Here is a 26,379-nt window from a genome sequence, read left to right as displayed (position 1 = left end):
CTCACTGAACCTAGGCTTGTTTCAGCTGACATAGCTGCCAACTTCCAATGTCCCCTCCCGCGCTAATTACTCTCAATCTATTCCTCCAGAAACTGAAAGCCCATCAAAGAGGATATCTTCCCAGAGAGAAGTTGTTCCAGTTACTATAAACTCTTGCTAGAAATTCCAAGAAAGTTTACAAGGTACCTTTCTAAGATGACATTGAGTAAGTCAGAAGCATTCCAAGTACCAATTATCATGCAAGAAAGGGCTTCACTTTTAGATTTTGTTGTTTGTGGTGGTGGTGATGCTGGTGTTCTCTCTGAAAGCCAGCCCAATCTCCAAAAAAATGAAAGAAGTACAAATAGTAATACAAATTATTATTACTTACACCAATTAAAATAGAAGTTTTGAAGGAGCAAGGAGCTAAAGGAGGCAAAAACTGGGAGCTTTGTGTATTAAAAGGTTTTTGTAATTTGAAAACCAAGATTGTGCTGGCCAAATAGGCTGTTTTAAAATCAGCATAGAAATCAAATTTGCTTTTAATTAATGTAGACCCAAACAGTGATGTCAGACCTGATAAGGACTCGCAAACCCTGAAAGAGTACAAAAAGACCATAGAAGAACTATATTATATTCCTGCACTTACAGGAATGGTCAGCTCAAGAGATGTATCCAGTTCCAAGTGGCTGTAAGCTTTATTTTCTGAACTTGCTACCAGAAGTTAAAAGAAATTCTATATAACTGCTTTTGATGGAAACACAAATTGATCGATGTAAATGAAATACATAAAGCAGTTGGTGTCTTATTCCTTCCCACAATTATAAATTAAATTAAAAGATCAGAAGTTACAGACTTCGGGGATCTTCTTTTCACTGATGAGCCCGTGGACTTTGTCTTCCCTAGTACTAATAACTGTGTTGACCTATTTTTTCCTGTCTAATTCTGTGTATGCTAAAACTAGGTGGTTACAAACAAAACCCAGAAATACAATTTACATGCTAATGAAATGACTTTAAAATTATTCCACTTTTTACTGTGGCTTTACCTGTTGTCCCACAATGCAGGTTTCTATGGGCCTCTGCTCGGAATGACTCTCTCAATGTAGATGACAGCCAGAATTGAATGGGGAATCCAGAAACCGGGGATTCTGGTTCTTGATGCAATCTATATGCCAATCTACTTCATTAGTTCTTCTTTATTTACAGTTTGGTAAAGAATATGGGTGGAGATGCTCTGGGCACACTTGTACACATGTCCAAACTGCTTTGAAAAAGGAAGGGCAAGAGAGAGTGGTATCCAAGTTGGAATCAGGCAGGCATTTCAGATTTCAAGAGACAAACTGGAAAGGGAACATCTGTTAGATCCCCTGGGTTTGAAGGCAGTCTGTGTAAGTTTTCATATCTCTGAATGTGTGCACACAGTGGAGAGGGTGGAGCCTTCCATCCTCAAATCTGAAAAGATTGAGAGATTTCGGAGGACACAGATGTGCCAAAGGTCAGAGGGATCAATATACAGGCCCTACCACGGAAAGGGGGAAAAGGTTCAAATAGAAAACTGCTGAAGAAGGGAAGCCACTGAGCGGTAAGGAGTTTCTGAATAATTAAAAAGTTAAGAATAAGCAAACTCAGTTGCCATGGGGGAAGGAAGTCGGGTGGGGGATAAAAAAAAAGCAGCTGATGTGGTAATTAAGAATTTGGTGGGAGCCTGGGCAGGTCACCTCCTTTCTCAGATCAGAGCCCCATCAGAAATTCTTTCAAGTGTCCTTCTGCGTCGCCAAAGATGACAACAGCAAATCAATAAGTGCTTGAAATGAAAGGAGATGTTGACTAGCCCCCAGGCTACAGATTTCCCGCCGCCAGCCTTTTCTGAACTCCTATAGCGTGCCTTTGCACTGCCTCTCTTAAGAAGAGCTACCTTTTATTCCTATTCTCAGGACGAAGGTAAGTGCTCAGTTAGCATATCTATTAAATGTGGGCTCTGGTTCCAGCTCTTCGATTGCGCGGAAAGCTCACTGCAATAGCTCGCCCAGCCTGCCGGAGGGGCAGACAAAAAGAGGAAGCTTGGCCTGGCGGCTTGCGGGGCCACGCACCTCCAAGGGCTGCCCCGGAGTCTTCCAGAGTTTAACGCTCCTGAGTTAGAACTGTAAGGTCCTAGTCCGAGCAAAGGGCCTGAGCCACCGTAGCCTTGTGAGCTCTCCTTCCACTTGAATGCACTCACAAACAAGCACAAAATCTTTTTAACAACAGAAGAGAAAGACCCCTGCTCCATAATTAAAGCTAGGAATCACCGGAAACTCCGTTTTGAGTTCCAGATATTGGTCTGTTACCTTTCTAATCTTCATCCCTCCTGTAATATGTCTTGATTTAACAATCTTTGCAGCGCCCAGCATTTCCCGGACGTTTTAATTGGGTAATTCATTAGTGAGTCAATACAGACATTTATATATTCTTTTAGCTCAAGTGGTTAAGTACTAATTTCAAAATGATTATAAAACACTGGAATAGGCAACGCAGAGTAATTTTAATTTATATGCAAATCAATTGGTTCATCTTAAATGCCTTTAAAAAAAAAAAACAATTATTGTATTGTAGCATCGGAGGCATGGATCAAACCTCTAGAATAGACAATTCGGAAACAAGACCTGGACTAGGAAGACAATTTAGAACAGCCAACAAATCAATAATGTTTGAGGCAGTTAAACATCGCTAGCCATTGGTATTTACATACTCGCTTGTTGTCAGATAAGGAGCTGGGGAAATTGCTTGCCAGGGTTGAGATCATAATCCAGAGTGAAGAAAGTAAATGGTAGCGCACAGCCCGTCACAGCGGGCTCTGAAATAATACTGTACCTTTCCCAAATCCTGACTCTTGGATGAGAGGGAGTTGGCGGAGGTCACCCCATATTTGTCCACGGTTTTGCCCCACTTTGATCACGCAATTGTTGTCCTCCCTGAGCTTTCCAATTTGATTCCCGTTCTAACAGTTCTATCACTTGCCTCAACATATTGTGGGGAGGAGTGTAAATGAGATTCTCACTAAAAATTATCTGAACCCACTTAGCCAGCACTGTTGCACCTAAGCTTAGTTTTGTGGGCTGTTTTTAATTCCCTGTGCCACCCACACATTAAAATCAGATCATCGAAATGTCTGTAGGAAAGGGTGAAGGAAATGGTCCAATGCTCTAGTTTACTGGAAGACTATTATCTTTAAACATAGTTCAAGATTTTGAGGAAATAAAAAGGATATACTCTTTGACGGGGAAAAAAAGTTTTAATATTCTAGAATGGTGGGATTACTCCCAGGGATTACCAGAGGATCCGCACTGGAGTTGTTTATGTAAAAGCGTAACATCCTTGAAATTCACAGATACGTAAGGTTAGTGTTTTCCCTCCCCAGGCTCCCAGTCCAGGCGATCTTGCCCTAAAGGAGCTTGTACCTTTGATGCTACAATCTTGTTTACATCTGCAGGGCAGAGAATTGCTTGCTTTGCTTGGACGCTCCCTCCACCCCCTTCTAATTTGAAGTAATCGAAATCTAAATACAGTCGCCACGGCCCACTCTTCCTTTACTGCTTTGACAAGGGAAAAACCTAAAATCCACGTCTTAAATCAGCTCGGTGGTTTGTAGCCCCACAGTACCCTGCTTCTACGATTGCATGCCTAATGTATTCCCTGGTGATTCTGGGCATTAATTAGTTGTTTAATAGGAGTATGACTAAAAATGTAAAAGAAGGATTAGGAGCGTGAAACGTATGTCCAGCTCCTTCCACACACTCGAGGAGGGAATGAGAATCATTCTGTATCTTCTATTTCTCCAGGAGCCATTTGCATTTCCCACCAGCTGCTCACTTCAGCTGCACTGGCGCTGGGCGAGGCGAGGACCCAAAAGCTCAGTGCAGTGTCTGCGGCGGCCGGGACTGGGGTTAACCAGCCCCTGGCGGGCGAGAGTCCAGACAGAAGGGGGGGCGAGGGGAACGTGAGCTTCCCAAGCCCCTTCCTCTCAGCCCTGGTTTGCAAACCTCTGAAACCTGAAAGAGGGGAGGGAGTTGCACGCGCATATCTGTGCGTGTTTCCACCGCAACTCCCTTCCCTCTCCCTGTGTCTCTCCGTGGGTCTCTGAATCTTTCTGTCTTTGGTTTTCTCATTCTCTTCCAACTTTTCCGTAAGATTGCCTTTCCTCGCCACCAGCTGAAGGCGAGGCCGTTCTGCTACGAGCGCCTCTTAATCTCTACAAAATGAAAAGAAAAAAAGAGAGGGTTATATTAGCCCATTACTCAGAGGAGTGGGGAGGCTGCGAAAATCGTCGATGGGCAGAGGTGAAAATGTCTTTCTCGGACTGCATTTTCCGGTGTCCTGTAATTAGAGTTCAGCTGTGGGACTTGTTGAATAAATTTGATTTTCTTGCCTCGGTGAGATTTCAAAAACCAAAAATAGAAATTCTCAGAGTCAGAGAGGAAATACAATTAAACAGCACGTGGGCATTTTCCCCCTCATTTCTCTCCCCTTAAATAACACTGCTTTGAGTTTCCACTGGGTAAAGAGAGAAAGTTTGAGTTTTCACGGATGTTATGTGGAGGTTAGAAATGGCTTAAAATGTAGATCTCTCATCGGTTTTCTTCGTGGCTGAAGAGGCTAACCCTTTCCATAAAATGAGTCCATCTGTCGACTGTTAGCTATTTCAAAGTGAAGGGATTTAGCACTCAAAACAAATTGAGCAAGTTTGTTTGCCTGTTTTTACTGCTAACTCAAATGAATTCAAAACACGGAGTAATTCAAGAAAACACATAACATGTTCCAGACAGCCCCCGAAAGTAGGGAAAGCCAGCACCTATATAGTGACTAGGGTTAGTTTTAAGCACCAGGCTTTTTAAAATGTATCTATTTTATGCACATTCTCCTGAGTCATTATATATTCCTAAAATTGTGAATATTGATATATTGATGTAGGAAGAGCGATACAACTTTTAGAGAGAGCTTTATTCTCAATTAGGGACCAAAGAGAGGTCTTTTTAATAGAGGGCCTGAGTTTTGCTCCCAAGCAGGAATTAATATTAGTGGGAAAACCTGAATCCAGGAGCAATGGCTGTGTTCTAACACTTTCCAAAAACATACATTAACAGGATGCCCTTGAGATTGAAAAAACATTGTCCCATATGCCTGGCAGAAGCCTTCACACCTGGTCCTCCAGGCGAATTATATTTATAGTCCTTCCACTCAAAGGCAGGATAGAGCCAAAATATCCTGCTTACTACCGAAATACACGTCTTTGCTCAAGTCAAGAAATCAGAAAATCAGGGTTCAGAAGTAAGGCACACTTTTCGGATGAGAATATCCCCTGTAATTTCACATACTCTTTGCTTTACAGGAACAAATGTGGAGTTGAGGGAAACTCTCTCCCCCACCCCCACTTCCATCCCGTGCAATTTAATACCATCCTCGCCAGGAACCTTAACCTCGTCATTTTAAAAAATGAGATATCCGTGACCCAGGGTGAACTTGTTGAATGTAGGTACAGCAGAGGAAATTCTAGACTCTATGAGCATCTGAGCCTTGTCCAGCGCAAACCCTTCGTGAACACCGGTCAGTGCGTGGCCGTGCCCACCTGCGCGCCGACACTCTCAGCGTGCCTAGTCCACCCGCCTTGACCTCGGGCGCGGTGTCCCGCTAAGCTGGGCCCAGAGTCCCGGCCTTACCCAGCTGACAAGCCTAGCTCGCTCGCTTACGGTTGTGGCCCTCCCACCCTCTCCCACTAGCTCACTCCATTCTTCAGATTTCTCCTCACTCATCCTCTCCCATCCCCACCGCGCCCACCTCCACTCCCGCCCTCTATCGGTCCCTCACTTTCCTCCCGCCGCAGTCCTTTGCTGTGACCTCTTTCCTCAACTCTGCAGGCCTGAAAGAAGGTCATACACGCACGCTCACACCCACACTCCACGCGCCTCTTCCCAAACAAACCCATGCACATTGTCCTTTGTTCCGTCTCTTTGGCCACTTTCCCTGTCGCTTCCTCCCAGCCCGTCCTGATTTTGCTCCCCAGAAGTGCTTTTCTGTCTCCCCGCTGCCCTGGCGCTCCCCCTCTGATTTATTAGGGCTGCCAGCTTGGCGCAGATTCCTTTTTCTTCTCCATCCCATCCTCCCTTCTGGTCCTCCTTTCCACAGTGGGAGTCCGTGCTCCTGCTCCTCCGTTGGCTCCTAAGTGCCCCGCCCGGTCCCCTCTCCTTTCGCTTTCCCGGCTCCGGCTCCCGACTCTTCGGCCCGCCGGCCTCTGCTTCCCTCCCCTGCCTCATTTCTCGTCGCCCCTGCTCGCTCCCCCCGGCGCTCGCCCGGGCGCTGTGCTCGCTCCTGTATCGCCAGCCGCTCAGCCGGGCTCGGCCGGCCGCCCGCGCGCCACTGTGCAGTGGAGTTTGGTGGAATCTCTGCTGACGTCACGTCACTCCCCACACGGAGCAGGAGCAGAGGGAAGAGAGAGGGATGAGAGGGAGGGAGGGGAGAGAGAGTGCGAGACCGAGCGAGAAAGCTGGAGAGGAGCAGAAAGAAACTGCCAGTGGCGGCTAGATTTCGGAGGCCCCTGCGCACCCGTGGACTCCTTAGGAACTTGGCAACCTCAGGAGCCCTGCAGTCCTCTGAGGCCCGGCTTTCGGGCGCTTGCCGTGCAGCCGGAGCCTCGGCTCGCTGGAAATTGTCCCGGGAAGCAGTGGGACGCGGAGACAGCAGCTCTCTCCCGGTAGCCGGTAAGTGGAGGCCATCTATCCCGCAGGGATGTGAGATAATGCGAGTCTGGAAATTTGTTCCACTTCGGAGAATCTTCACCGTAGGTGATTTGTGGCTTTTGGGGCTGCGTTTCGCCCAAGGTAACGCAGTTGGCAAACAGACCTTGCAAAGCCCTGTTCCTTTCGTCCCCCGCCACAGACACTAACAATCTACCGGGTGCTGAAGTCGAGTGGGAAGCTCGACCATGGCTGGCATTTAAAATGAGGTATCTTCCCTTAAATCTCGGTGCCAACACTGCAGGAACAAATCCTGGGGCCAAGGATTAGCATTCTCAAGATAAAGGGCTGGGTACAAAGTTTCAGCTACTGGAAGATTAGCCCCTTTCCCATTGTTATCCATTGGGGGAAAAAGAAAAGAAAAGAAAAGAAAAAGATTCCATCTTAACTGGCAGTTAGTGACCTCTCAGGCCCAAGCGAATTACCTGGGAGCCAGGCCTGGATGCCAAGCTTGCACCATTTCTTTGGATTATAACTCCTTTAAATTGATCACCAGTCAACTCCAATCTCGCACTTCAGAAGATACATTTTAAATGGATGCAGAGAATTATTTTCCAACTGGAGATTAAGAAAAAAAATTTCGATTCTAAACCTCAGAAATATGTTCTTCTTTTCCAGTTTAATCACTTTACTTTCTTAAGCAATTTAGAAATCAAACTCTCATAGGGTGCTGTGATTTTTTTACTTTTGTGTGAGTATTGTCTTACTAAACTAAACGGAGAAAACTTTTACTACTATTAATTTAAATATCAGAATTCATACATTCTAAAATATTTTTGTGAAAAATTAATCTGATTTAGAGAAATTTCCTTGCATTCTTTTTAGTCCATCAATCAAAACTAAAGATGCTTTTATCACACAAAATATCATTTTGGCAGAAATCCATCTAAAATTCAAATGCCAATAATATCAAGAAAACAAAGCACATAAGCAAAATAAATTGAAGATTTTTGTTGATGTAACATGATCATACAAGACTTCAACAATCAAACTTTCCCTAAAAAATTAAATAGCTATTTCATTTATGGATGTTTTACTTTAACTCAGCAAAATTACACTTCAATTATTTAGGTGCTTTGTTCCTTAAGTTAAGCGTGTTTGTCTTCACATGTTCCTAAAGCACTTATATTAATTGGTTATAAAGAACGCGTACACATGGTAAAATACGTAACTGAATTGGGCAGTATTTTAATTTCCTTAAATAATTACTTACTACAAATTAATTTACTGGCTAATTTCACAATTTAATTCATTTAAAACACATGCTCCTGTGCTGTTTATTTTTAAACTTTCCATTAAAGATTTTGTTATGGGGTAACAAAGTGAACGAAAAGGGAGGAGATGTGAAAGGATTTGGGATTATTCGAACTGTATTTTTCCTGCACTTTCATTCTTGCAGCAGTCATCAGAAATTATTTTTAAGCAAATTATTTTATTTCTTAGGGCTTGCCTGCCTGCTTTGCCATGGTTCCGCGTCCTCCATTAGCCGTGTAGTGCTTTTTGCGTGTTCACAATATAAAACCCCAGTTGGCCCAAACAAGATTCCTTGGCATATACATTCCAACCAGAACATGAACTTTGGGAGTGAGAACTACGTCCCATCAGGAAAAGTCTCCCATCTCAATTTGTGAGATTAGCCATTGAAGCCAGTCCCAAAGTCTGGCAGCCAAATTTCTCAGAGAAGACTTGCCTTGATAAGGCAAGTTTAAGGATCAGCAGGCGGGAATTGGGGGTCTCTTTTCAAAAAATTATTTTCCCCAGTTATTTAGACTCCGTTCTTCTAGTAGGCCTGGTCATTAAATGAAGCATAAAAATGCAGGTCTCAAGGCTCATTTTGACTGCAAAATAAATCTCCAAGTCACAAGGACATGTAGGAGTGAGTTAAGGAACACGCCTTGACCTTCTTTTCAGTCCTTAGAGTGGAGCTCTATGAGTTCTTGAAGATTTGTTTTGTATTGCTTTGTTTGGTCTTCAGTACTGAAGCAGGGGGAAGTGGGGGGAAGAATGTGTAATAATTGACTGACTTTATACTGAGCAACCCAATCTTTTTCTTTTGTATACTTCATTCTTTAAAAAAATAAATAAATAAAAACTATTTGCAGTTACCATCTGCAGTGCTCCGGCTACCAGCTAATAATGCAGCCAGTTCAGACATATAAAAAAAAAAAGATTATCGAAATGATGATGACATGCAAATTTCCTCTGAAATTATCATAAGTAAACATTTGAAGTCTGGACTAATAAAATCCCATCTGTGTTACTTCATATCGAGTTAGTAGAAAGCTGTGATAATGAATTTTGTAATATCTCACGAACAGACATCTCAATCAGGGACTAATCCTGTGATTTTACTGCAGAATCACTAAATCTGGAGCCTCCAAACTGCTACTTCTGGGCCCACGGGCCCACAAGGATCGAATCGGCAGAGTCCCTGCCCGTGTTCTCGCTAGCGGGTGGGGGAACCTCCTGGCGGTGCCCACCCTGGATCCCCACGCCACAGCGCCTGTAGGCAGCAACCTTGGCCAGAGGCTCCCAGGGACCCGCTCCCTTCAGGAGAGGCCGAGACGCAGGGAAACGCGACTCAGGCCACAGGCAGGCCCACAGCTCCCTGCCCCGCCTCTGTGCCTCCGCCAACCCAACAATGCCTCCTCCCACCCCAATCCCCGCACCCGCGCGAAGTGGGCCCTGCGGTCGCCGGCGTACCCTGGTTAGCGTGGAGAGAGGCAGGCGCTGAGATCGAAGGGGCCTAGGGAGCCCTGGACCTTCTTTTCTTCTGTCTTTAAAGCAGCCGCGGCTCTTCTACCCACCGGGTGGAGCCCCTCGAGACCCACCTCTCCCGACTTGCCTGTGGCAAATAAGGGGGAGCGCGTTAAATGCTTGGCTCGCTGCGTTGTGGTTGAAAACGTGAAAAAGATTTGACTTGCCCGGGAGAGAAAGGGGGAGAACTGGGTAGCAGTTATACCAGGGCTCTTTCTCCGTCCTGGTCGGGCAGTAAACCCTCCAAGAACGTTTGCCCTGCTCTCCTCAGTCTCGCTCAGTCCACCCGGTGTCTCTCTGCGATCTTAAATCATACTTTAGGGTAAATAAATGGCCGGGTTAGTATCTCTAGGAGAAAGTGTGGCTAAATATGGAAAAGCGGCTCCTGATGGATGAGAGGCCCGAAGTCTGCTCGCTCCTGGAACAACCTAGGCCAAGAGCTCGTGCGTTTCAGAATTACAGAAAACCGAGGGAAACTGCTGTCTAGGATAGGAGCACGTTGGCTCTGACTTTGTGCAAATGTTTGCTGAGCTCCGACTAATGGACAAGCACTGAAGGGTGGTCTTTGCATACAACTTCCCAAAGAGAAAAGTCCTCTCCACCCACCCACTCCCCCTGCCATCGCGTTCAGATGGGTTCTTAACCCCGGCACCGAGATTCTTGAAAGTAGGTCCACAGCCTCTCCAGCACACTGTGGTTTTAGAGTCCTCTAACCTCTGGGCCCTTTTGCGGCAACTCTAGATGGAGATGCCCTCTTGATAAAATCTAGATGTCATGGGCCCGAGGCTAGGCTGGAGACGCTGCTGCACAGACAGAGGCTGTCAGGTCGGAAAAACACGCCTGAAGTCTTGCACACAGTAGGCGCCTAACAGCTAGCGTAACGGGTAGTCCCATCTGAGCCCTGCGCGCTCGATGGTCGCCGCTTCTTACAGCCTTCCTTCTCTTCTGTTTTGCAGATAACGGGGAATGGAGACCAACTGCCGCAAACTGGTGTCGGCGTGTGTGCAATTAGGTAAGAGCCCCCTTCTCCTGCCCGGGTCATCGGACGGGAGGCCGCGCCACGTGAGGGCGGCAAGAGGGCACCGGCCCTGCGGTGAGGCCCCAGCGAGGGGCGCTTTCCCGAGGGGCCAGCCTGGGCAGGAAGGAAATCAGAACCAAATCGCCAGTGACCTCTCTCTGTGGCGGGGCGGTGGACAAGGAAGCAGCGGCGCGCTGTATACCGAAGCCCCCTATCCTACTCCTCCCGACTGGAACCGCGGGCAGCCGGGGAGGCGCAGAGAGAGTACGCCATCATGCCCCGGGTTGCCAGAGGGTCCGGGGGACGGGGATGCCGTCCGCTCTTTCCTCTAACTGGGTCTTTGCTCTTTGTCCCTCTTTCTCCTCCGGCCTGCTTCGCCCCTCCCCCTCCTCCCGTCCCCGGCTCCTTTCGGCCACGGTCCGGGGCTCCTCTCTCCGCACGTGGGGCGGGCGCGCGCGTGGCCCAGGCGTGCAGCCGGCGGCCGTTGAATGTCTCTTCTCCAAAGACTCCGAAATCAAAAAGGTCGAGTTCACGGACTCTCCTGAGAGCCGAAAAGAGGCAGCCAGCAGCAAGCTCTTCCCGCGGCAGCATCCTGGCGCCAATGGTAAGGCCGGGAGGGAAGCGCAGGCCGCGCGCTGGGCACCCGCCTCTGGGACTCTGGGCCTCGGGCGAAGCGCAAGGAGGCGAGGCCGCCAGACCTGGCGCGCCTGCTGCTTGAATTTAGACACTCGGCCTCTGGGTGGGACGGGAAGCAGCCGTCTCAGGGACGTTAATTCCTTTCCCCAAATTATACTGCACTCCTGAGACCCAACACCTCCCTCTCGCTCTCTCCCTGTGGTCTGATCCCCTCGCACTCTCCAGCAAAGCTCGGCGCCTTGGCTGGCGTGGAAAAGTGGTCCAACAGCGACCTCTGTCGCTCGTCATGTCCCACTGCGCCCAACACCACCAGGGCCTACTCAACCCCTCAGGCTCTCAGCCACGCCCCACCCAGACTTGTGGGTGCGCGGTTTATCGCGGGAGGCAAACACGGGAAACTTGAGTTGGCGAAGGTTTGCTTTGGCTGGTTGAGGGAGGGGAGGCGGGCTGACAATATTCCTGCAGAGCTGGAGGGCAGCCACTGTGCTTAGCAGCCCAGGGTAGAATGGAGGTTTGCCCCTGTCGACGCGAACCTGCCTAAAGTACTGGTTGCCAGGCCTTGGGTTTTGGCGATATCGTTGCTTGATTGGCTGGTTTCACTCTTGAGGGGTCGAGGGACATTGCCAGAGGAGGTCTGCAGGCTTAAGTAAAAAGTTAAAAAAGTCTCCAACCTATGCCACAGGCCTTTCCTGAATTGAAACTTGTTCTGTAGGGGTGTGTGTGTGTGTGTGTGTGTGCGCGCGTGTAAGGGATGGAGGAGGGAAGATGTCTTTCTTTTCAAATACATGGCGGGGGGAACCTCAAATTTACTGTTCCTCTATTTTCCTGACTCCGTAGTGAATAAGTGCCTAGCCTTAGGAGGCTGTTGACCTTTGATAATGTGAGCAGATAAAGCCCCCCCACAGCCCTCAGCCCCTAACCCCCTCTTTCCGGATTAAAGTGTAAGAATACAAATGTAATATGGGATGGAGGGGGACGATTTATGACCCCGGCCAAAAAAACAAATCGTATTACTAAGAAGAAAACAAAGATCTTGCATTGGAGTTTCCCCGTGAATCTGAGAGAAAATGATCATTTGTTGAAATGGAGCGTCTAAAGTGATCTGGTGCTTCACGCCTGGACACTGCACTACACCACCAGTCGCCCTGCTGGGCCAGTTAAACGCTCACTTGTCCGAGATTAACCCCATGGGGTTAAATGGGGGCAATGCAGAGATAACGTCGTGTGATTTCTGTCATTTAGATTGTGTTAAATTCTTCTTCTGTTTGATAATCGGTAGTAAAAATAAATTATTAGACCGTAGTATGTTTGGGATATGGTTAAAAATCAAGAGCAGCGATGACTTCTGGGGAGAATGCTTTGTGCGGGCTCAGCCCTGGCTCCGGTCAGACTAGAGGATCTCCTCAATCTCGCTTCGCGCAGGGCGGGCTCGCAGTCGCCAAGCCGAGGCTGACATTTCTTATTGTGCGGGGAGCCAGAGAGACACAAAATGTCTCCTCTTTCCCCCAGTCCCCACCCCGGGTTTCCTAGACATGGGGAATGCATTCTGAGGACAGGTGGAGAAGCCTACGGTGGGATGGGATCCTCGTATGTCAGCAGGAAACGGCTAAGAGCCCAGGAGTCTTGCTTGCGCCAGTCACAAGCCTGGCAGGCACCCCTGGTCGTTCTCTTTCGGTAACTAGCTAATAAAGAACTAGAAATAGTGAATGATTGCTTTCTTAACCATTACTTTGAGGCCCGCACTATTTTAGTGCACGTGAAAGGCTCTTCCCCTACACTCAATGTGTCTGTTTTCTACTTTTAGACCGAAAAGAAAAATTGCTGCCCAAACACGTTTAATGCCATTAATTACGAAAAGGCATGTAATGAGAAGAAATGCTGAAAATCTTAATTTAATTGGCTTTTAAGGAACTAGTAGACAAAACAAAAAAAAAATCACATGTGAATGGGCAAAGTTATAGCACTGCTGAAGGAAAAGTTGACAGAGTACCTATCCTTCCCTGATTATAAGTTAACTTCTGGAATATCCAAAGTCCTGACCACAGCCTGCTTGTAAAACAAAAGGATTTATTTCTTGTATTTTTTTAAGTTTTTCTTTGCTTTTAAAGAGAAAAAAGCTCACAATGACATATGATTTCTTTAAAGGACCATGATAGTCTATAACGCTACCTTCTCCGCCTCTGCTCCCCAACCCCCCAAAATACCATGTCCTCGTTAAAGACTAAACGTTCTGTATAGGCAGAGTCCACCTCTAAGCCGTCCAGGCTCTGCCTTCCTTCCCAAGTGACTCCCAGTGTCCTTGATACCCATTGGGAGGATGCCCAGCCTGGATAGAACCCCGAAACGGGGCTAGCACGAGAGCAACTGGAGACCCCTAAAAGCCAGAGGTTTGAGAGGGTGGACGGACGCAGCTAGCAGAAGATGGTGCAGAAGCCAGTTGAGAATGACCCCCTAGAGTAAAGAGGCCTTTCTTTGGCTTTTCTTGCTTTGAGGGTCCTGAAAGGTGCCTTCATCTTGTGGAACTCATAAAATGGTCTTCACCTTCAGGAGGAGGACGGATTGACCCTCCCCTGTCACTGGCTCAAAACGTTTCAGGGCAGCGGCTCTGGGTTCCGTGCTGAAATCGGACTGCGCTGCAGCCCCTTTGGACCTGACGCCTGTTCCCCGGGCCTCCCTCAGGAACACGTTGTTAAATAGCTTTGGCCCAGTGGATGGGCTGAAAGTGTTCGACCGAAGTCTCTGGTGTGCACAGACTTCCTCCCTCTGGGAGGTGGGCTCCACGGCCCGTTGTGGCACCTCCAGCCGCGACACACACCTTCACACGCGGCAGCAGCTCGGTCCCAGCCTTCTTCGAAGGACCTGGGTTAACCCTGGCCGCCTCGGCAGCCACAGACTCCTCTCCGCCGCCCCGCCCCCGCGCCTCTCAGTCAATCAGGGAATGTTTGCGGAGCATATACTACGTGGACTCCTAATATACCCCCTGAAAGCAAATAACCCCGTTTTCCTCTCCGTTATGAAGCGATTTTAATCCTAACACAGACACCAGCGAGATCAACCCAGACCGTCTGTAGCAAAACGCAAAATGGTGCTGCGTGGGTTAGTGACCAAGGTCCTGAGCCTTGTCAGAAAGAAGGGGATGTGTAGAGAAAAGGTGGAGAACTCTAACTGTGGCTAGCGCCGAAGGGACAGGTGCTTGCTGAAGGGGGCATGAGGCTTGAGGAAAAAGCAACGAAATAGGGGTGAGGAGAATTTTTACATTTTCTTTCCTACCCCCGACCTCCGCCATCCCATTCTCCCCTCTCCCTGTCCCCCCGCACGCCCCCAGTCAAATCTGCAGCTCACTGGAAAGGTGCCCCACGGCTTTGTGGTTTTTCACCACCTGGGGAAATTGTACCAATTGTCCCAAGGTAGACAGTCCCTGCGGATCCTTACCCGCAAAGGTGGTCTTTACAGATCGCGTTCCTCGCTGCTGACTCGGTACACAAAGTTTCTTAAGGCTGGTTCGGCTGTTATACAGCACCGCCCGCTGCTAATATATGCAGCAGTTGTTAGAGCGGCTCGGGGGAAAAGGAAATGTATAACGAAAGCTTATTCGTGAGCAGGAATATACTAATGGAACAATCTGATGTCTTCTTAATCCTATGTAAAAAGCTTTGTCGTCTTCCTAATATTGACTGAATGGGTAATTAATGGCTCTTCATCTAGGCGAATACCCTGTAATCCAAGATAGGCAAAAGACAACAAGCCCAAGGTAGAAGACAAAAGGCCCAACTGCAGCGGCGTTTGCCCGCCTCCTACCCCCCAGGGTCTCTGATTGGGAAAGTTTTCTCTCCGAGGAGAAAAAGGCAGGAGTGGGAGAATATATACCTACCATTTCGGAGCTAGACTTCACTACAGCACCTGACCACCCTGCTCAGTTTTCTGTTACTCTGTCTTTCCACCTCCAGTCCTTCTCCCTGCATTTTTTTTTCTTCTTAACTCCTCTAGGATGACCTCCTACCACCACCGCCATTATGGTCCTAATACCCTTTCCCCACAAACCCCACATCTTTCACTTCAGCAACCAGTGAGGCCCTTTTCTGATCCAGGAGGAGATTCCTTTCTTTTAGAACCCAATACATACAGTCTTTGAGAGCTAAAGTAGTTGGTAGGGGAGGAAGAAATTAATAGAAAGGGAGAGAGCATACAGAATTGTGTGTGTATGTTAAAGAGCGACCAGGAATGACAGAGTCAACTTCTTTGTGAGGATCTGACAGGAGGAGTGTCCAAGACTCTACCAGCATGTTTTTAACAGGCTGACATTTTAATTTAAACCTTTAGAAGTAATATATTACTTGGGTTACTACAATGAGGTGGGTTCCTTTCTTTGTCAGCTGACAGCTTTTAAAATATTATTTCGCTAGGGAAATAAAAGCTTCATCTCAGATTATAGGTGGGTATTTTTGGATTTATGTGATTTATGGTCACCATGACAACTAATGCCGAATGTTAGCTACCAGCATGTCTGGGAGAGAGAAAACAGAAAGAAGGGAGAGCAAAAGAAATCGAAAAGGGAGATGGACATGTGCTGGAGAGGGAAGAAAAGAGAAAAAGAGGAAGATAGATGAGCGTTTAATCCAACTGTTGTTTAAAAAAGTAAGAGGGGACTTCATTTAGCCCCTTACCACTTCCTTCTTTCCTGACCTGGATAACTATGCTCGATTTCATATTCCACCCTCCTTTCCCCTTCTTCCAACACATGCGCTATACCATTCTCCTTATCTTACTTAGTTTGGCGAGTAGTTGCTTTCTGGAGATTCAGGGACACCTAGGAAAACTGTGACGGTAACATGTAAATGTGAGGAAGCATTAACGGCATGTTCATAGAGTGATTCTAGCAAATGCCCCCTTCTCTAATCTCCCATCTCTTCCCCAGGCCAGTGTGAGGTGGTAACTCCCACTGCCATCTGAACACTATTCCCCCAGCTAGTTACCCCAAATCTCAAACGGTTGAGCAACTAGAGCTGTGGGATGGAAGGATGGGTACCATTTGCAGGGACCCAGAGAGGGTGGCTGTTGCTCAGTATATCTACAGAGTTCTAATTCAGAAAATAATCTTCCCCTTTTGACAAGTCAGAGCTTTTTAAATTCCATTTAGGAAATGGGGAAAAGGATAGCTACAGTGAAGCTTTTAATTTCTGTGTTATTTGGTTCCATGGCTATGAGGGGTGGTGGGTAGTGGATGGTTTTAAGCTTGGTTTGCATGCACAGAAAAGCCAGATAGTGGAGGGGGTAGGGCACTTCTCGGGCAGGGTGCAAGGTCTCCATCTGACCTCTGTGCCTTACCAGGAGCTCACACACTCACGCCCATCACGTGGCTCCAAGCTGAGTCCAGGCAGGCCTTGCCCTTGAGCTGGCTTGGACCAGGCAGGACTCCCACCCCTCTAAGGCCTGACAGCTCAGGGAGATACCTGATTAAGCCATCTTCTGGGTGAACTCTGAAGACAGACTCTTTCCAAAAGTCAGAGATCACTTGGTTTAGTCCCAGGCCAGACCTGGGTCACTGATACGGAGAGTTTGGCGGCGCAGCTCAACGGCTAACCACCATGGCCAGAGGGACTTTGTACAACTAACACTGAAGAGTGTGAAATTAAATAAGACTTTAAGACTGGTAATCAGTGGTAAATACCAGCACAAAACATGGCTGACCCGGTGTCACACATTTCCCTCATCTGGGATCTTTCTTTGAAATAATAAGCAAGAAACCCCAATTGAGACAACCCCTGATGTCTCTGAGACTCAAAACCTCACGCCTGCACTGGGCTTTCCTTCTTTGCCCCGCGTAAGCCATGCAGCACCTCCAGTTTTCCTACAAGGATCCCACTGATGTTCTTCATATTGGAAACTTCTATGTTAGAGGCTGAACTCATAGTAATTTCTAAAACCAATTAAGAAGAACTTAGCCAGAGGTCACAGTAGTGCTATAATCACAAAATGCACAAGATTTCTTGACTTCTGGCCCCTTTCTCATCTATACTGCCTATGCCTGTGCGCCCACAAGTCTTATGTACATTAAATCTCCAAAATCAACCACCACCATGCCACAGAGTTTTCACTGGACAGTGTTTCTTAGTTCCCACCACACACCTCCTTTTCCCCATGCAGACTTATCATGTTGGTGTCCTGCCACACAGGGGGCCTGAGAAGAATGTCACCCAATAGCCGCTGCTGTGAGTGTGTAAAGTGATTAGGAGATTAGGAGAATGTTGAAACTCCTGCTGGAAAAATGCAAAGAAAATCCTCACTCTGAGTCAGTTGTTTACAGAGCCTGTGTGTGTGTGTGTGTGTGTGTGTGTGTGTGTGTGTGTGTGTCTGTAATATAAAATGGATGTAAATATATATACAAATAGATATGGTTTTGCTTTTACTGTAATCTGAATTCTCTAGATAATGGTCTTTATTCACCACTTGACTTCAATGGGTCCACACAAGTTAGGACTCCTTATCTTTTTAGGCATCTAGGCTGCCTGCTGATCCCCAGTGCTTCCAACGTCTCCCACATGTTGGTACTATGAGGAGCGGTCACGTGCCCTTGGGTTTTTCAACCACTTTGGAGGATGATTGAGGTCCTTCGTACATGTATATTTGCCGTGATGAAAGTTCCATCAGTAGAGTGGAGCCACCAGAGCTTAAATCAAAATTCTGTGGGTTTATGAGAGACGGGGTTAGAAAGCTATATGGCTCTGTGGAGCTTCTCGGCTTTCTAAAATAAGACATTAACACCCAAGCTTCCAAAAATATTTGCAGCTCTGGGGTTTGAATCTTGAAAAACAAGGAGTCAGGGGCTGTGTATACTAACTACAGTGGAGATTTTTTTCATTCTTTAATGTGATGGAGTCCCTTCATGAAATGAAGCTTTAAGGGGGCATGGTATTGTGGGGACCAGAGCTATTCTGAGGTTTGAAAGAAGAAACTGGAATATGATTAGTAAACACATTGGGCAGAAAAGAGCTGGATTCTTATTGACTTAGTTATAGGTCATTGGCTGGCAGTGCGATGGGAGGAAATATTTACTTTACACATATACTTTATGATCTTGGGGGAATTAGAGGAAATTCAATAAGAAAATGGCTAGAAACATTTAAAACCCTTATTTAAAAGACTTAAGCAAATTAGAGTCTTATCAGATTAAAAACCACTACAAATGTAAGAGCATTGTCTTCAGTGAAACGCTGTGGGGTCTGAGAAGGAGATTCTCCGCCAAATCTCAGGGATAAAATGCGTCATTTAAGCACCAGATAATGAGCAGAATGTAAATTAATTTAACCTTCTTTACCAACAGGCTGCTGGTGTAATGTGTATAATTTAGTGATAAGATTGCAGGACCTAATATAGCTGGATGTATGAGCCTCAGCTAATGCAGACCTGTCACATGAGGATGTGTTCCACTCTGAGCAGGTGTCTGTATGTGTGGAATGGGGTAAAGTGGAATAAAAGGTTAAAAGCAGAAATGCTGATTTAAATCTTACTATGAAGAAATTCCTCTCTTGCAGCTAAATTACTCTTAAAGTGGGATGATACTGGTGAAGAAAGATTGAAAAAAAGTTCTCATTTGGGTCTTTGGACTACAAGTTTAAAATGGGGAGGAGTTGCAGACAGGGTTTGGGGGTGGACAGGGCAAAGGAGAGACACATAAATTGCAAATATATTTGTATTCTGCTTCATCTATTTTGTTCCACACTGAACAAGTTTCCCAATCTTGTGAACAAGGACAAGGAGGGAGTGTTTTAAAGATACTTCATGCTGGCACTGCAAATCATTGACTGTAACGTCAAACAAATACACATTCAGAGATGATAACACTAACTCCACAATAAAACAATCGCCAATGCAGAAACCCAGGGAGATTAGTTTGTCCTCTCCAGCTGACCTAGGCTGGGGGACAAAAGGACTTTCAAAAATTATTTTGAATACGTTTGGATTTCTTTCTTTAATTTATTTGGAAATTAAATTTACTTGGAAACAGTGCTATAAAGAGTTGATGTCTCCAAAGGTGATTTTTTTTGTTTTATATAAATAAATAAGGCTTTGCTTTTCCTATTTGAGAGCTGTTCTAGGCTTTTCGCCCTTAGCCCACACACACCCCTGCTGCCTGCTTGGACTTTAACGGCTCAAGACGGCCTTGAGCTCACTGGGAAAAGAAAAGGACTGTTAAAAATTATCCTTGAAATTGGTTATTTGGCAACATTCTTAATTGTATGGAAATTCATTAAGGCATATTTCATATATAATTAGCTCAAGGTTGTTGATTCTACAGGCTTTATGGATTTGAATCTGATTGATAATAAAGTAAACAAGAGAGTCAAATTTAAAGCGTGCCTCTCTCGGGTTAGGACGAGCTTAATACAGTGTACAAGGAATTTGAAAGATCTAGGATATGTGTCTTAATCAACGTTAAGTAGAATGGATAAGCTTTCAGCGTTTTGAAAATGCTGGGCTAGTGTTTCTATTCTATTGTGTGTTTTCTGTCCGGGGACTAATAAGCATCACAGAGAACGTGATCTGAGGCGACTTTTTATTCTTGTATAAATCCAGAGTGAACCACCAAACAGTTGTTCGTTTAAAGTCAAAGTAATTTTCTTTTGACGGGTCCATTTGCTTCTCGATTTCTAATTTATTAGCCTGCCTTTTCAGGGCTGTCTTCTTTGCAATTAAAGTCGAGCTTCTTCAGATTAGCGCAGCATTCACTTGACAGGCTGTTTGGAAAATTTAAGATCAGAGAAGTGATTTGTTACTGTTTTTCAAATTTTCTAATTTTAAGTAGCATGTCTCCTTTTTATATGGGGTGGGGGATTGGAAATGGATGTAGTGAGACACAAAGAGGGGGTTTGTTGATCCTTGTACCTTTCAGCCCTTGAACTTTCCACTCTCTTCTCGCAAGCCTTCGACTCCTAGCCTCATCTCTTCACCTTTGGGTTCGTACTAAAAGCCGGATCGCCTTGGGCTGGGCAGGAGCAGAATTCCCGGGAGCGTGCCTGTGTAGACCTAGTGGGCACTGCGAGGCATTAGCCCGGCCCCGCACTGCTGATAGGTGCAGGCAGGACAGTCCCTCCACCGCGTCTCGGGGCGTTCTGATTGGTGCGGAGCCACGTCACTCCCACCCGGAGAAGGGTCTGGGAGGAGGTGGAGGCGGAGAGGGCTGGGGAGGGCCGCGGCGGAGTGACGTCTCGGCCCCAGGAAGCCCGCCTCTGGTTTTAAGATGTTAGGCCAACAGGGAAGCGCGGAGCCGCAGATCTGGTCCGTCGCTCGCCTGGGTGCCTGGAGCTGAGCTGCGGCTAGGCCCGGCTTCTGTTTGACCGCCCGGGGGGTGTGCGTGTGCGCGTTGCGGAGGGTGCGCTCCGAGGGCAGCGTCGTTGCTACAGCGGCTGCCGCTGCCGCAGGGGATCTAATATCAGCTACCTGTCCCTGTCACTCTTGACACTTCGCTGTCAGGGCTGCCGCGTGGGGGGTGGGCAGAGCGCGGTCTGCGTTAGCTTTCCTTATTGGAGCGGTTTTTGGGGGAGGGAGGGAGAGAAGAAGGGGGTCTTTGCCCACTCTTATTTCGCTTTGGAGCTTGGAAGCCTGCTCCCTAAAGACTCTCCGAGTGGTGCCCTTCTGCCTGCATCCCATGTCTTCGTTTGCCCGCTGACTTTCGGTCTCCGGACTTTTTCGCTTGAGCCTTCCGGAGGAGACGGGGGCAGCTTGGCTTGAGAACTCGGCGGGGGTTGCGTCCCCTGGCTCTGCCCGCAGCGGGGAAACTCCGCGCCTAGAGCGCGACCCGGAGTGGACAGCGGCGGCTACGGGGGCTCGGCGGGGCAGCAGCCCAGGACTGGTAGAGCGGCGCGCTCCCTCGTCCATGAACTGCATGAAAGGCCCGCTTCACTTGGAGCACCGAGCAGCAGGGACCAAGCTGTCGGCCGTCTCCTCATCCTCCTCTTGTCACCATCCCCAGCCGTTACCCATGGCTTCGGTTCTGGCTCCCGGTCAGCCCCGCTCCCTGGACTCCTCCAAGCACAGGCTGGAGGTGCACACTATCTCCGACACCTCCAGCCCGGAGGCCGCAGGTAAGGCGCCGCGCCGCCCTGCAGACATTCCAGCTCAGCTGCCCCGCGCCACGCGCTCCCTCTCACCCCAAGGAAGTCAGCCCCTCCAGGGGGAGGCGTGGTGGGAGTGGTCGTTCGCCTGGCTCTCCGCAGAACTTCCGGGAGCCGGAATTTTGACTACCCCGCATCCCTTTAGTTCTCCCTCGACCGGCCCACCTCCTCGAGCGCTAACGGCGCGAGCCTTTCTGCCGCCCTCTCTGCCTACCCTGGCCTCCCTTCTGTTTCCTGGGTCACAAAAATCCCAGCATCTCGATTCGAGGACCTTCAGAGGCCGCCCCACCTCAGTCCCTGTTTTCCTCTCGGCTTTCAGCTCCCGAGGAGCTCCACTCGTTAGGAAATTATCTAAAACCACTCAGAAATGCCCTTCGCGAAGAGGCATTATTTTTTTTCTTAGAAAGGGCCGGCGAACTTGGGTGCCCAACCGAATCCCCACATCTTTTCCTAGGCTTCCCAAACCGCATCGAAATCTGAGCTTTCTGCGAGGGGGGAGGGGGTCTGTAAGCCGCGCGCGTGTGCGAGTCCCAGGAGATTTGGTGTGTCTGCGCAAAGGTGTATAAATATACTTGAAAGCACAGTCTATAAAAGTGAATGTGCCGCTGCGGTGAGATAAACATGTAAATAAAACGTGCGGCGCTGGGAGAGGAGAGGAGATGGGGCACGGACAGCCACACTCGCGCCCTCACACCCCACAGGCGCAGAGCTCCTCGCGGCCCGCAGCCGCCGCGCGCACCCTTCTCCGGCGCCAGGCAGCCCAGCTCTTCCACAGCTGCTGCCGGTCCAGTTGGCGTTCGCGTTGCAGGTGGGCATGCTGACGGGAAACTGTGTGTTTCGTTTTCAGAGAAAGATAAGAGCCAGCAGGGGAAGAATGAGGACGTGGGCGCCGAGGACCCGTCCAAGAAGAAGCGGCAAAGGCGGCAGCGGACTCACTTTACCAGCCAGCAGCTCCAGGAGCTGGAAGCCACTTTCCAGAGGAATCGCTACCCGGACATGTCCACACGCGAAGAAATCGCCGTGTGGACCAACCTTACGGAAGCCCGAGTCCGGGTAGGAGCCAGCACGGAGTCTTGGAGGGATAAGGGGGAGGATGTTGCGGACGTACAGACCAAGTAGACCAGGAGGGAATGTGGGAGGGCGCCGGTGGGGCGCAGCTTTGCAAAGGCAGAAGGCCTCGCGGCGGCCTGGTTGCGAGATTACAGTTCCCTCTCCGAGGCCTACAGGACTGCCGCCCGGGCGCAGGCTCCTGGAACGGCCCCGGCTCACTGCCCCGCCATCCCGCGACCTCACGAGGCGGGCTGCGTGGGCAATCCCCTGCACAGGGCGTTGTGTTCCTGGCTTTTAATTGCCAGACCAGAGCTAATAAAATCCCTACCAGGCCAAGAGCCGCGAACAGGCTCCAACCTGTGCGCCTTTAACAAGGAAAACCCGCCAGAGACACACACGAGTTGGCCCTCCCTGGGAAACCTTTGTGCCGGCCCTGTCCCAGCTTTTTCCCTCCTGGGTTCGCGCTTCTTACACTTTCTTTACGTTTTTTTTCGGTCATTCAGGTCTCTTCCATACACCCTACTTCCTAGTTTTGTGATCTCCAGGGGCCAAGTTTTAATACACAACTGCTAGTCCTCTTAGGAGAAAGAAAAAATGAAAAAAGACTTTTCAGCTTGGTTTATTTATCTTATTTCAGGAGTTGAACTCTGGAGATTGAAACTCACACCCCCTCCTCTAAATTATAATCGTAGTTTTGTAAAAGGGGCTTACCTTAACTTTGTAGCAAATGTGTACTTTATGGATTGGCAAAAATGAGCTTAAATAAATTACCCAATAGCAACGTCCTGGGTTATGCTGGTCGGTGGAAGATTCCAAATTTGTTAGGATTCTGGAGCAGAAAACAGAATCAAGCAAATCAAGCGGCATCCAGAGGCTTTGCTGTTAAAAGAAAAAAAAAAGTTAAGTGCTCTGGGTAGGAAAAGTAAAGCCCCCAGTTAGAGCAGAGAAAGCAAAAAGAAGAAAACAACAATGATAAAAAGAATAAAGACCAAAATGCTTTCCCAAATCAGAGGGAACGAAGACACTTTCTGGGTGGCATTTGTGCAAGGCATGAGGCTATGCTGGTGAATAAAAGGCCGGGAAGAAGTTGAAAATGGTTTTAGTTTAACTGCCCAGAGCCACAGCTGGGTCCTGGGCGGCGTGGTTTTGAGCAGGGTCAGTCTTTCATTAGCTCTCTTGCGCATCAGGGGAACGGGCCTCTCACTTACTCTTCTCGCCTGGGCAAAGTTTAGATGGTCTGGGGTAGAAATGGCAAGTAATTAAAATAAAGACAGAGTCTATGGGTTTTCTGGGATCCTTCGAAAACGCCCTCCCACCCCGCCCGCTATTCCGCAGCTCCGCCCTAGTGCTCTGTAGCGGTGGCGCTGGGCTCTCCTTGCAGCTGCCTCTCCTTCCAGGGCGGCTGCTTGTCGAGCCAAGTGGGAGTGAGGCGTGCTTTTTATAGCAGTGGGGTGCAAAGAGGAAGGGGGATAAAAAGGAAATCAAGAATGAAAGGAAAAAGAGAAAAGGATTACGCGGCTGGACCCGGCGGAGATGTGTAATGTGAAACATCACCGGTGTCAGCTCGGAGATCTCAGGCCAGGCCTCGCTCCAATACACAAAAGCCGCCGTCTGGGGCGACGGGGAAGCCTGATGTGGATTGGGAGCGGGGTTGCGGCTGGGCCACCGGACACGGGTGGGGGCCGGCCGGCCGGCCTGGGCGGCCGCCTGCAAAGCCAAACGACCGGCCTGGGCCTGGCGCACGGGCCAGGCCTGTGGTGGGCTTAGGGTAAAGAGGGGACAGAGCGAAAGGAGGGGGAATCTGCAGAACTACTCTTTCTGGGTTCCCAGAGTTTAATATGCCAAGCTCCTGGAGTTAACGAGCTGACGGAGAGTTGGTCTTTTGCTCTTTATTTGGTTGTTTTGCTAGGCGAGAAAGGGTGTCGGCGGCCTAGTCCCTATTAAGGGAGCACGTACCAGGAGGTGGGGGACGACAGTGGAGGTCAGGGAGGGGAGGGAGGAGTTGCAAGGGAGGAAGAGGGTCCTCTAGTGCCTTTCCAGCCCCTTCTTCTCATCCGTGGGTCTGTGGCTTCGGAATGGAAGCAACTTTGCAAGGTGCCCTGAGAAGGGTTGGAAAAGCCTGCTGCCCTGCGTTTATTTTACATTAAGTGTTTTTGGACCTGGAGAAAAGCCTGACTGAGTGATCAAGCTGTCCGCAGGTCTCCATGCATTCGGCTGGGGTTTATGGCGTAGCTCCGAGTCCCAGCTCGCAGGCCAGAGCAGACCAGATCGCCCGCGGTTGGTGGAGACCCGAGCCAATAACCGAAAGCTGGCCCTAGTAGCTTGGTGTGCAGGGCGGTGCAGTGAAGCGAGGCTAGGGTGTGTGAGTGTGCTAGCGTGTGTGTCGGGGGAGGGCGGGGGTTGGCCTCTGATGGAAGTTTCATTAATCTGCACTGTGGCATCTGTTTGCTCCCTTGCCCCAACCGCTCTCAGGTTTGGTTCAAGAATCGTCGGGCCAAATGGAGAAAGCGGGAGCGCAATCAACAGGCCGAGCTGTGCAAGAATGGCTTCGGGCCGCAGTTCAATGGGCTCATGCAGCCCTATGATGACATGTACCCAGGCTACTCCTACAACAACTGGGCCGCCAAGGGTCTAACATCTGCCTCCCTATCCACCAAGAGCTTCCCCTTCTTCAACTCTATGAACGTCAACCCCCTGTCATCGCAGAGCATGTTCTCCCCACCCAACTCTATCTCGTCCATGAGCATGTCGTCCAGCATGGTACCCTCAGCAGTGACGGGCGTCCCGGGCTCCAGTCTCAACAGCCTGAATAACTTGAACAACCTGAGCAGCCCATCGCTGAATTCCGCAGTGCCGACGCCTGCCTGTCCTTACGCGCCGCCGACTCCTCCGTATGTTTATAGGGACACGTGTAACTCGAGCCTGGCCAGCCTGAGACTGAAAGCAAAGCAGCACTCCAGCTTCGGCTACGCCAGCGTGCAGAACCCGGCCTCCAACCTGAGTGCTTGCCAGTACGCAGTGGACCGGCCCGTGTGAGCCGCACCCACAGCGCCGGGATCCTAGGACCGTGCCGAATGGGGCAACTCCGCCCTTGAAAGACTGGGAATTATGCTAGAAGGTCGTGGGCACTAAAGAAAGGGAGAGAAAGAGAAGCTATATAGAGAAAAGGAAACCACTGAATCAAAGAGAGAGCTCCTTTGATTTCAAAGGGATGTCCTCAGTGTCTGACATCTTTCACTACAAGTATTTCCAACAGTTGCAAGGACACATACACAAACAAATGTTTGACTGGATATGACATTTTAACGTTACTATAAGCTTGTTATTTTTTAAGTTTAGCATTGTTAACATTTAAATGACTGAAAGGATGTATATATATCGAAATGTCAAATTAATTTTATAAAAGCAGTTGTTAGTAATATCACAACAGTGTTTTTAAAGGTTAGGCTTTAAAATAAAGCATGTTATACAGAAGCGATTAGGATTTTTCGCTTGCAAGCAAGGGAGTGTATATACTAAATGCCACACTGTATGTTTCTAACATATTATTATTATTATAAAAAAATGTGTGAATATCAGTTTTAGAATAGTTTCTCTGGTGGATGCAATGATGTTTCTGAAACTGCTATGTACAACCTACCCTGTGTATAACATTTCGTACAATATTATTGTTTTACTTTTCAGCAAATATGAAAAAAATGTGTTTTATTTCATGGGAGTAAAATATACTGCATACAAATTGGTCTGGATTCTTTCTGCCCTCCTCTGTCACTAACTTGGCCAGGGCATCTCAGTCACTTCTTCCTAAACAAACCAGTTTCCTCTGCCTGCCTAGTTAAACATACAAGGCAGCAATCCTTATTTAAATTTGGTAGAAATAAATTATAGCCATTCGTCAGAAACTAAAAAAAAAAAAAAAAGGCATTCCTGGGGGGGGAAGGCTGCAAAATCTAATTTTGTCTCTCCAATTTTTCTTTGGCTTAAACCCAGGGGATTCCATTTTGGCTAGCAAATAATATGAGAAAGAAAAAAGGAGAAACAAATTTAGCAAGTCCATC

At 48.2% G+C, this 26,379-nt stretch overlaps 1 protein-coding gene across 6 annotated transcripts; it reads left to right on the top strand.

Annotated features, from left to right (window-relative positions):
- Positions 1-1,360: 1,360 nt before the first annotated feature.
- Positions 1,361-26,060, top strand: PITX2 (paired-like homeodomain 2). Of its 6 annotated transcripts, XM_011945772.1 has the most exons (6): positions 1,361-1,563; positions 5,347-6,712; positions 10,462-10,517; positions 10,990-11,127; positions 22,119-22,324; positions 24,794-26,060. In XM_011945772.1, the coding sequence occupies exons 3-6, from the start codon at positions 10,472-10,474 to the stop codon at positions 25,355-25,357; spliced, it is 954 nt and encodes a 317-aa protein (XP_011801162.1). In that variant the 5' UTR covers positions 1,361-1,563; positions 5,347-6,712; positions 10,462-10,471; the 3' UTR covers positions 25,358-26,060. The 6 variants fall into 6 exon arrangements, with proteins under 6 accessions (XP_011801162.1, XP_011801163.1, XP_011801165.1 ...); XM_011945773.1 differs by lacking the exon at positions 5,347-6,712; XM_011945775.1 differs by lacking the exon at positions 10,990-11,127.
- Positions 26,061-26,379: the final 319 nt, after the last annotated feature.

The sequence above is a fragment of the Colobus angolensis genome, unplaced genomic scaffold, assembly GCF_000951035.1.
Source record: "Colobus angolensis palliatus isolate OR3802 unplaced genomic scaffold, Cang.pa_1.0 Scaffold244, whole genome shotgun sequence".
Taxonomy (NCBI): domain Eukaryota; kingdom Metazoa; phylum Chordata; class Mammalia; order Primates; family Cercopithecidae; genus Colobus; species Colobus angolensis.
This window is presented reverse-complemented; position numbering and strand designations above follow the sequence as displayed.

What these genes read in the sequence shown, in the direction of transcription:
- PITX2 (XM_011945771.1), top strand. Translation starts at nt 21,034, where the DNA reads ATGAACTGCATGAAAGGCCCGCTTCACTTGGAGCACCGAGCAGCAGGG. An exon ending in CTCCAGCCCGGAGGCCGCAG is followed by an intron (nt 21,242 to 22,118) that starts GTAAGGCGCCGC and finishes TTTCGTTTTCAG; the next exon opens with AGAAAGATAAGAGCCAGCAG. An exon ending in TTACGGAAGCCCGAGTCCGG is followed by an intron (nt 22,325 to 24,793) that starts GTAGGAGCCAGC and finishes AACCGCTCTCAG; the next exon opens with GTTTGGTTCAAGAATCGTCG.